At 46.7% G+C, this 10,880-nt stretch overlaps 2 protein-coding genes across 3 annotated transcripts in view; one reads left to right on the top strand and one right to left on the bottom strand.

The window, feature by feature from the left end:
- Positions 1-56: 56 nt before the first annotated feature.
- LOC144144450 (uncharacterized) lies at positions 57-3,414 on the bottom strand. The gene is made up of 2 exons (XM_077675901.1): positions 3,213-3,414; positions 57-1,233 (listed from the first exon to the last, which is right to left on the bottom strand). Exon 2 carries the CDS (start codon positions 1,169-1,171, stop codon positions 857-859), a length of 315 nt encoding a protein of 104 aa, XP_077532027.1. The 5' UTR covers positions 1,172-1,233; positions 3,213-3,414; the 3' UTR covers positions 57-856.
- A 2,748-nt stretch (positions 3,415-6,162) lies between these two features.
- The window catches only part of LOC144144445 (uncharacterized), a 92,303-nt gene continuing 87,585 nt past the window's right edge, over positions 6,163-10,880 (top strand). For both annotated transcript variants that reach the window (XM_077675895.1, XM_077675884.1), the window contains exons 1-2: positions 6,163-6,324; positions 9,871-10,131. In XM_077675895.1, the coding sequence (XP_077532021.1) occupies positions 9,893-10,131 (239 nt within the window). In that variant the 5' untranslated portion in view covers positions 6,163-6,324; positions 9,871-9,892. The remainder of the gene's footprint in view (positions 6,325-9,870; positions 10,132-10,880) is intronic.

The following is a 10,880-nucleotide window of genomic DNA, read 5'->3' as shown; positions in this document are numbered from 1 at the left end:
CAAAGAATTCTAAAGTTCAAGTAGAAACATTCAGTCAGTGAAGGAACACACCAACATACACTGATGGCAACTGCCCAGAGGACACTGAAGTTTATTTTGGCCATTGAGCAGATATATAATAAAATTAGGGGTAAACACAACTATCCCTATACATAATACCAGTTTTAGGTACAAGCTGTAGCAAAAAAAAAAAAAAAAGACACTTCCCTCCTTTCACTTTTCCATTACGGTTTGTGCTTGCTCCTCAAACATATTTGGCAAACGGTGGAAACTAAATTGAATAAGCCGGTATAAGTTTACGACTCTCATGTTACCTCACTCCCTGAGTGCTGATAGGCGCACCTAAACAATGTCATCACTACTTGTACAAGAAACACACGCGACAAGTACTGAACACCAGTCGTCGTTCACCAACCGAAGGCACCATCTCAGTGGGAAATGAAATGAGAAACGTACGCACAGCCTGTTCTTTTGCACGAGCATTAATTACAACACATCACGATTGTCACCTTTCAAGAGAGGCAAGACCTCTCACTCGGATTGGTCTTGGTCGCTTGATACCAACACAAAATGCACTGTTGGCCACCGGTCCCCTCCACAACCACACTTTCCACAGTAGCGCGGCGAAATTGCCACCCAGCTGGTGCTGCCACAATGTGACAACGAAGGGGGAAATTTTCCGCTTGAGGCCAGGCATTGCCGTAGGAGAAAAGAGGCTCTCTCTCTGAGCCCCCACCTCTTGGTGTGCTGCATACACTGCTTCCCAACGATCCGCAAACAGGGCTTTCTGCTCTCCGATATTGTTGGCACTAGTGTTGGCACCCACACACGTCTGAGCCCTTCTCCTCCTGCTGCACTACTGGCAGTGGTTGTGCGCCTCCTGCTCGTGCGCCTTCCGCTGCTTGCGGGACGTGAAGGTCCTGGAACAGAAGCGACACTGGATCGGCCTCTGCCCCGTGTGGCTGCTCACGTGGCAGTACAGACCATCAGCCTGGGCGAATGCCATGGGGCACAGGTGGCACTCGTAGGGGCGCTCGCCCGTGTGGGTGCGCAGGTGGATGTTCAGGAGGTCCTTCCGCGTGAAGGCATTGCCGCAGTGGCTGCACTGGTGGGGGCGTTCGCCCGTGTGTGTGCGCTGGTGCCTCTTCAGGTTGCGCGAGAATGGCGTCATGAAGCTGCACTGTGGGCAATGCAGCAGACGACGACTCAGCACGTGGTCATTTGCGGAGGGGCCTGAAACAGGGAGAAAGAAGAGAAAACTGAGAGCCCTTCCACTGGCAAACACCGTGGCAGTGTTCCAGCAGTGAGGTTTTAAAGGGGCCATGAAAACAAAGTACAAGTTTGCTTTAATGGAAAGATTTGGTGTTTTATAGCGTCCCCAGCAGCAGGCAATGTTGTAAGCTGGGCTAGTTGGTACTTTTCCATGACGGCTAACAGCGTGAAAACTTGACGAAACCACGAAAAGGAGGAGACACAAACAAGCGCAGCGCTTGTTTGTGTCTCCTCTCTTTCCTGGTTTCATCCAGTTTCTGCGCTGTTAGCCGTCAAGCAAGCAAGGCTTTATTCACCGAGATATTCGACATTTGCAGCCAATATTTTAATTCTCCCGCTAAATGGTGTGTTTTGTGACATTACCGATGACGTACTAAGGGCAGGTATTTGAAACGAAAGTTAGTATATTGACTAAATCTGCTGCAAATGTTGCAACACCTTTTATTTTGATCTTTACCTTCTCGCTTCACAGATGGCACGACGATACCGCTCAAGGACCACTGTCCGCACTTGCCTTGTTTCTGAGCAGTTTTGTACCTGGCTTGCTTTTGTTACAGTTCATAGCAATCAATCATGAAAAATTGGGTATGCTCAACAAGCAGGGTCACGTAAGGGGTGCTGTCACTTGTGCGATATGGCCAGCGTCATATCAGACAAGCCCAACGTGCCCAATGGCTATGCAATGCCGGCAGGCGTACTGCACGTCAAACATAGTTGCTTTTACGTTGACATATTTGTTTGTAACTTGCATTGTTTACCCTACCATTCTCACTGCTATAAGAATAATGTGCACTAAATTTAAGCGTAAAAAGCTCATTCTGCAAGCTTATATTCGCCACTTAATTTGCATTGGATTTTGTCAGCCTTAGCCGAAATAGTGTCCTCAATTCACCTTTAACAAATGAAACAGATAAAGTTCCATACACAAAGTCATGACGGGAATCAGCAAACGCAACGCTATAGGGACAGTGAAGCAAATTATTCCAGACACTTTTTGTGGCTGCATTATGAAGTGTCTTCTTCCATGTGATTAATTGATTGTTTAGTAAACTCTGGAGTCCCAACTTATTTGTAGCAGGTGGCAGATCAGAAAACCACATAGACTGATTATAGCGCAACTATAAACTACCCCAATGATTCCATACTTGTTTGCAGTGTGATTTTGTGCTACATCAGTCCTGAAAACTTTAGCTTTTTCCTGGTTTGTTAGTATGGACTGTTTAATACAAAAGCATTAGTCAACTCTGTAGCCCAGAAACCTGGTGGTGTCGCAATGAAGAGATAGCGCACAACATGGCTGATGGTTGGTTCACACACCCACACACACACACAGAAAAACGGGCTGAGGTTTTGGAAACAGTGCCACCGTGCGGCATTGCTTGTTAAACATGCTAGCTAAGCCAAGATATTGTAAGATACTGTATCGGGAAGATGGGTGAAAGGGGCCCAAAACTGTCTGGTGTGAGGCGCCGACACCTCATCAGGCCCAACATGTCAGCAATTGGGCAGGCAGGGTGGTACGACGAGCTAAAAAGTACTTTCAACTGCACTTTGCCAACTAAGAAACGCATTTAAATCACCGACAAAGCCTCAAAACCTAGCTCACAAATTTAAAAAGACAATGTTTACAACTGACTTGAGTGGCCATTTAGGCTATAAGAAATTAGAAACCAGCAGAGAACAATATAGCTATGCAATGGCACATATACGGGTGAAGTTGCTGCCACATTTGACGATAAACTATCACATTATTTCCCTCACACATGGCATTCTTCGTACACCGCCCAAGTGGTACATTTAAATGTCCATTTAATGACAGCTGAGCACATCAGACATCCGCAAGACGACAACCACAGCAGCATCACATGGCAACAGGAGGGCAATGAACAAGGACAACCAACAACAAAAATCAACAGAGCCCTTCGTAACCATTGACCGACCAGCTCAAGCACTGATGAAGGTGGAAGCAATGACATATGCAGCACTCATTGGAGTTTCCAAATGTTTCTAGAACCGTCACTCGTAACACAACAACAAAGTTCCAAGCCCGGCCTTCTTTCTGTGTTGAACAGCGGACACGTTCCTTCTGCGCAGATGGTACAGCTAGGCTCTTGGTAGGACGAGAGGGGACCACGGGGAGGATTTTAGAGAAGCAAAGGTCTAGCTTTGCCTGTAGTGCCAGAAAAAGCGTAGTGGCGGCGTCGTGAACTACCCAGTACGCCCGCTTGATGGCGCTGTAAACACGGCTTTGTAAACATGGCGGATGCTTTTTGCACAGGCCGCTTGAGCTCCTTAATAACATGGCTGCCCTCGCACGGCGGCCGCCGGCTCGCTGCTCCACGGCCGGACTCGACTCTCCTCCTCCCGCGCGCGAAAGGGGCGTCGAGTCCGGCCGTGGCTGCTCCTGCTGGCTCCTGGCTGGCACGCTGGTCGCGTGTTTATTTGCGCCGCGCTAGTGAAGTGATGTTACGCCAGGTGACCAGATGGCCTCGACTGGCACAGACCACAGTGAGCAGCAAGTGAGAACAAATCGTTTATTGACATCCGCAAGTTTACAGAGGCCAGGACATCATTTCATTTCGATCGCTGCAATTGTACGTCGCTTTCGTGACAACATTTTTTTTTTTTGCCATAACAACTCGTTCACTTGCGCTAAGATTTCGAACGAAGGGCACAAATGAAGTATTGACGGCGACAACGGTTTCCTTTGCACCGTCTTTCTAGCGGAGTGCATAACACTCACCTTCTGTTTGAAGAATCGAATATTCTGGCCTCGACAGCTGCCTTCCGATGCGGAATTTCCCACATTTGTCATTCCACAAGCACTCAATTCTCGTGTTTTGCCAGTCCTCTCAACAACTGATGGACGCAAAAGCACATAACAGCAATAACAGTCACGAAACCGGTGCTCCGCGCACATTGAAACGGTCGGCCGTTGCAGCGGTTTCAATTTGAATTGGCGGCTTTGTGGTTGCGAATTCAGAAACAAGGTGGTGCACCAGTCGGCTGTTCGTAAAAAGTTGCGTACATTTTTGCTCAACGGATGTTTGATGCGGAACTTGTTAATAGTATTTTTAAATAACACATTGTAAGCGAACTGTGTGGGCTCTTTGAGTCACGGAATGAATGTTTTGTATTCTATACCAAAAGTAACATTTTGCCTGCGCCGTCTGGTGGGCTTGATGGTCGAAAACAGCGCTTTAGGTTGGTCAAGGTTGGTCACGTGGGGCGTCGATTTTTACGCCGCCTATAGGGAAGACAGGGAACGTCCAAGCTTGCGAGCCCTACCACGGGGAGGAGGCGATCCGACTGCTTGGTCATGCATAAAGAAGACCACAACCAGGTCAGAATGCAGATGGTGGACGTCTTCAGCACGACATTTTCACCCCAGCAGGTCAAGGGTTCACTGGCGAGACTGATTCCTGCAAATATGAACCACGCCATACCGAGTCGCTTCAGTTTTGCGGAGTCACAAAGCTTACTCTACAAGCCACTGTGCGGACCAGGGGCGCTTTTACTACGGCTCGACACAATTAACAATTGCAACAAGCAACTCAATACGGAATGGTTTTGTGTAGTACTGTCTTGGCGCTTGGCTGTCAAATTAATCGCGACACGCAATGAGAGAGCGCATTTTTCGACGACAGCTTCGTTCGCGCTGTCGGGTTGACAAGTGCGTATGTCGCAACCCGGGCAATATAATAGACCACGTTGAAACAAACGCCAGCAACCAAGACAGCGAAACTGAGTCACGGCGACTTGAACGATTATTTGCGGACGTCGTCCCCGTTGTCTCAGCGTAGCCACCGACATGCAAAATGGACAGTGCACGTGTGCTCATGAATTCTCCGAGCTCACCGACGCGTTCAAGATTTGCAAACTGCGCTAACCAGGGTGTTATGGCTCTCAACTGTCGGCACATACACTGCCTGGTGCGAAAGCAACTGAACTTGAACGAGCCAGAAACTCGGTTGAGTCACTGTCACCATTGTCGATGACGGCAGCGACCGCGACTGACAGCTCCTAATCCTCACAAACTCTGCGCCTCGCAGAGCGACGCTGCACAAGCACGGGCTTTTCATTTTCTTGGTCATTCGGGCAGAGAAAGTCGCGCAAAAAGTTACTCCAATGTTACAGTGTACTAGAAGAGGGTACACTGTACCAATGTATTTAAAAGACGTTTTCTCCGTGAAACAAACGGCTGGCTGGGCGCCGCCATCGATGATGCCATCTTGATACGACATTGCAAAGTCGGACCCTAGGAAATTAAAAAAAGGAAAGTTCTTGAAGCAAAAAGTAACCACGCTTAAAACATGAAATGCTTTCATTTTAAAACGCCCTTCTATAAACGAGGAATCTATACTTACATTGACGCTAGTATTATTACTAGTAGGTTACCATGACGCTATCTGTGGCCTACCTCAGCACTGAAATCTGGTGCATCAGGTTAGCCACCATAATCCCGTACACTGATCCGGTCTTTTTAATTTAGCCTGCACTTTCTGCGCGAGTTCACGATTAGTTCAGCGCAAGTGCCGCCACTGCGGAACCTGTCATGCACTTTTGTCGTCTGCTTCTGCACATCCTCACTGGGAAGGGCAGGAAAAGCTCTCATTCTGCGCTTTCTGCACCATCGGTAAATCAAAGAAAAAGTGCAGGCGCCGCGCATGCACTCGAAAATGGAAGAAGCGAGTGCTGCATTACCTGAATGAGATGAGCGAGTGCAGCCAAATCGAAGCACCTTACCACGGAGACAGGCGTCTTCGTCGACAGGACCCAGACACCCAGATGCCCAGATTCATGCCCAGATTGCCAGATTGATATCGAAACTGGCAGTTTTGTCAGTTTTGTCGGCTTGGCTTTTGGCTCAGCGAGCGACTTGCTTGCCTTCTCGCTCTCTCGGTCGCTTCTGTGCGTCGCATTAGCATTAGCAAGTTGGTAGTTGGTAGTAACATTGCCAGCATACCAGCGTGACATTTTGTGCGCGGTCGTTTTATTGTTGTCGCTGAAGTAGCTGCACCCGTGTTCACGGCGCACTACTTTCTAACAGCGGTGAGTGGCTGCGTTTTACTGCGTGTTTTGGTTCGAAGGGCGCTGAATTGATCGCCCGCAACGTCCCTCGGTTTGTTACGCGTCTGGCCTCACCGTAAACAAATCTCACTGGTTTTAGGGTCCTCTCCTAATCACTTTTGTGGTTTAGTAAACTGTTCATACCAGCGGCTGTGATCAGACTGGGCCATGCGGTGCTACGGATCGTTTTGAGGCCTTGATTTCGTTTTCTCGTCCCCCGACGCTCTGACGGATTCAGCTGCAGCGAAACGGCGCGTAGATGTTTGTTTACTCATTTTGAGCGCGATCTGTTCGACCTCCTTCACCCTAGTAGTAGTTGCTACTTGCTTTGAAGCATTTGCGACTGTCCGAAGCCCGTGCGAAGCCCCAGTTCTACGTCTGCATGGCCACAGCGATGGCGATCAAACCGTCGTATTTGCACAGATGGTCGTCTTCGTGACGAATGACACAGTATCGAGGGAAATGCTGGCGCAGCGTTGAGACCCGAGCTGCGGAAGCTAGTTGATGCTGACAATTTTCTGTTCACCATGTAGTGTTTATCCTACCGGCATAACGGAAAGCAGCTTCTTGCGATGTTTACACTTCTCTCCAGGGCTAATCTCACTCGCTGCCTTCATCGTGGCTCTGGCGTACTTTACGTTGGAGTAGCTCTGTAAATACTAACATGTCTGGCATTAGGAGCTCTTTCAGTGCCAGTTAGAATTTATGCAGGGCTGTTTACAGGTAAACGATAGATTATCAGGAACTCACAATGTGTGCATGTACGATAAGATAAGGCCTCCTAAAAGTGTGGTATAATGTTTTGCTGTTTAGTTATAGCCAAATCTCACGCCGGAACAAAATTACCTGGCTGTAAGAGCCTGAGAATATTTAGTTTTTTTTTATTAGCTCTTATTAAATGGGAATTTCAGCAAACAGCGCATTTATTTAACCCAAAGTTACATTTGAGCAAATTTCGCTGTGATTACTTCACGCTCTAGTCTTTTTAGATCAAAGACAGCACTTGTGCAGGATTCTGCCAGCTGGCGGAATCGATCGGTGCTAGCACTATGTAGGGCATAGTGACAGTAGCGAGCCAAAACATTCCGACGTGCGATCACTGTCTGGACGGCTTTGTTGCTTATAACACAACAGCTGGCAGCAACGCTGCAACCAAACAGGGCAGGGCTTCCAAGCACTGTCATTGTGCATAACTGAAGCGAAGTATTTGGTCAGTCCCATATGGCAGTGCCTTACCATGGGTCTGTCTAAAGAGCCCACAGATGATCTTAAACGACTGCTTGCTGTCCGTCTAACAATCATATGTCATATGCTGTTATACAAATCACCTTTCACTAGTAAGACTGTTACGTGTAGAGTAGAAGAAATTAGGCTATGAGGGCGGGGGGGGGGGGGGGGGATTTAACATTAGCCATCCCTCTCACGCACCGCTTTCTTCTCAGCTTTAACGTTTCTGTAAACTTTTTATCTACATTGACTATAACTAAATTTGTTACACTAAGGCCCCTAAAATTACTTATGTTACATGTCTGTGCATTTTTTCCCTGTATGTGAGCAGCACAGTGGTTAAAGTTTTATTGCAGTGGGAACACTCAGAGTTTTTTTTTTTTTTTTAGTATGGTCTGTAGACAAAAATGCAGCTGCAGACCATGGCATTGACTTTATCTGTCATCCCCAAACAGAGCCAGCCCAGTCAGGTATGGCTTAATATAATTATCAAGCCTAGGTACCGTGAAGAATCGTGTGGAAAACAATATTTTGCTGCTAAAAAAAAAGGGGGGCACAAAAAAGAAGCAGAATTTCTTTAGGGGTGAAAATTAGGCTGCACTGAGTGATGCAGATTATGATGAACTGAAAAATTGATCAAAAATTTTTACCTAACTCACTATTTTTTTTGTTACTTAGGTTTATGGTGAAGACAGTGAGCCTGTTAATGTACAAAGCAGTGCTTGTTGCTATCTTCAGTTACAAGTATAAATTTAAATCTGAGCAAATGCTACATGTAACGGAAGAATAGGAGAAAAATGTATGTTTATGCTTGCCTCACTGGTAACGATACAGCTCTCTACAATTTGTTCAGGGCTGTTGTCTTGCATATACATGAACAAGTTAGCAAAAAACAGAGTCTGTGAGGCCCGTAGAATAAAAGAAATGCCTATAAAAACTGAAATCTGTAGGCAAGCCAAATTCTGAATGGTGCTGCAAGTTCCTCTTTTAAAGGAAAGGCTGTTGTGAATAATTTATATTTTTTTTCATGCAAGTTGAATAATTCACAGCCACATGCAACGTTATTTAAATAAAAAAAGCTTGCTGACTAGAGTAGCTTTGTTCCATACGCGGAATTGGGCTCTGCTTGTACTCTGAAACTCAAGCTGAAGGTCTGTGGCTTTCTTGCTTCGGGACAGATTTAGTTAAATTGATACAGATTTTGCAGATTATTAGAGATAGTCAATGGTTGAAAATGAAGCCTGTGTCGGTGCTATATTCTGTCAATACACATTTCATTTCTGGGAAATCGATATTGAACAGGCAGTCACTCTAAGCTTTGGTATTGTGCAAGCTCTTTGTATTTTGAATATGGAATTACATCTGCTGGCAAGTTGTTTTTAGTGTCAGTGTACTTTGGATGCCACTGCATTGGCCTCTGCACTTCCAAAACTCAGCCTTAATGCAGTCATTTTAGCTTAAAATTAAATCTGTTCCACTATGGCAAAAATATATACTGCTCGGGATTTAGAATTTTGCTGTACAATATAATTTTTTTGCTCTTTATGGTTTCAGTAGTTATGACCGAAAGTTTATTTTTTTCCTAATGTTTTATGCTGCGGTAAGTAAGTTACCACTCACTGACTATTGTTGATTGATTGATTGATTGATTGTAGGGTTTAACGCGCCAACGCAACGCAGGCGATGAGGCGCGCCGTAGTGGAGGGCTCCGGATTAATTTTGACCACCTGGGGATCTTTAACGTGCGCCGAAATCTCGTACACACGGGCGTTTTTGCTTTTCGCCTCCATCAGAAAAGCGGCCGCGGCGGCCGGGAAGCGAACCCGCGACCTCGTGCTCTCACTGACTATTGTACAAGACGCCTTGTGCAGCAACTTTAGGGCCTGTGCATGTGCTATTTGTCTGGTTGCTGGAATGTACTGGGGGTCTGCATTCCTAATAAAAGAAAGCAGAGGTTCTGCATTGTCTGCCTGATCATGAAAAATAACTTGCATCCTGTTTCTTAAAAACTGTGGGAGTCAACACAATTAGGGAATTTCCCATGAAGAGGGAGAAGTGATATAATTGGAATTTCTTTTTTTTTATGTTAGTTGTCACATCAGCGTTTTTTAAATTTTTTTTTTCAGGGCTATAATTTTTTTTGAGTAAGTGAAGCCTTTTTATTTTTGCTCTTTTTGCTGTTTGTAGTTCTTCCTTTAGTACCTTTGCCATTTCAGAGCTGGGAGGGTTGTAGTGGCTATTCTACCTACCACACAGCTGGTGTGAGTGATTGACCCCACTCTTTGAACAATATGTTTGCAGGTACCAGACGTAGGAAGCGACCATGTACAACGGCATTGGCTTGCAGACTGCCCGCGGCAGTGGCACCAACGGCTATGTGCAGCGCAACTTGTCTGCGGTGCAGCGCTCGCGCGAGAAGGTCAACTACAAGACGGAGGAGGACATTCAGCGCCTGGATGCGCTGCTGATCCGCAAGGCCAATCCGGAGATCCTCAACCATGAGCGCAAACGTCAGCTCGAGATCAAGTGCCTCGAACTGCAGGAGACCATGGAGGAACAGGGGTAAGGTCGCTCTCATTCCCCCTTGGTCTCTGTCCTGGGCACGGGCGGCGGCAGGATTTTGTCTTGAGGGGGGCATCGTATTGATGGGAGAGAGGGAGAGGGGCAACACTACTGAGGTGGTTGGGGGGGGGGGGAGCAAGTGCGCCTTTTGCACCACCCCTGCCGACACCTATGGTCAAGGAGTATAGTGCACTAGAAAAGAGAGGAACGTCGTTTGGGGCCATGTAGGGGGAACGGGGTGGGGTGGGGGGGGCAGGGTTTATTTTGTGATGAAGATCTCTGATGAGGAACTCCTATGGTAAGTAGGGCCCCTAGTGGCCGCTGCTCATTAGTCGGCTTCATAAGTTTCCTCCATTGCAATCCGTTTGTATTTATTGCTGTTATGAGCCTCATTTCTTAATTTCGGGGAATAAAAGTGTTATAAAGCACTAAAAATAACCCTGGGGTCTAAAACTTGGTGGTCAAAAAAAAAAAGTGTAGGCGGTGCTGGCTACAACAGGAGTTCACCGGTTGACCAGGAAGCTCCTGAGCAGTGTAAAAATTTTTATCACAAGAAGGACCATTGGTTGGCTTGCCACAAAGCACACCCCTGTTTTCTAGTGCACTGTACCTAAGGCGTGGTTTTTACATGCTTGCCCAAAGTCATGATTATGAAAACGCGTTGGTAGCTTTGCGGAATTAAAAGCGCTGCGGAGTTGGGGATATGCAGGTCACCGTATCACATAAATGTTTTACTGTTCCAGGGTTGA

The sequence above is a fragment of the Haemaphysalis longicornis genome, unplaced genomic scaffold (genome assembly GCF_048455015.1).
Source record: "Haemaphysalis longicornis isolate Haplotype H1 unplaced genomic scaffold, Haemaphysalis longicornis Haplotype H1 scaffold_7, whole genome shotgun sequence".
Taxonomy (NCBI): domain Eukaryota; kingdom Metazoa; phylum Arthropoda; class Arachnida; order Ixodida; family Ixodidae; genus Haemaphysalis; species Haemaphysalis longicornis.
Note: the sequence above shows the minus strand (reverse complement) of the source record. Positions and strands in the feature narration are given on the sequence as shown.

What these genes read in the sequence shown, in the direction of transcription:
- LOC144144450 (XM_077675901.1), bottom strand. Translation starts at nt 1,171, where the DNA reads ATGACGCCATTCTCGCGCAACCTGAAGAGGCACCAGCGCACACACACG.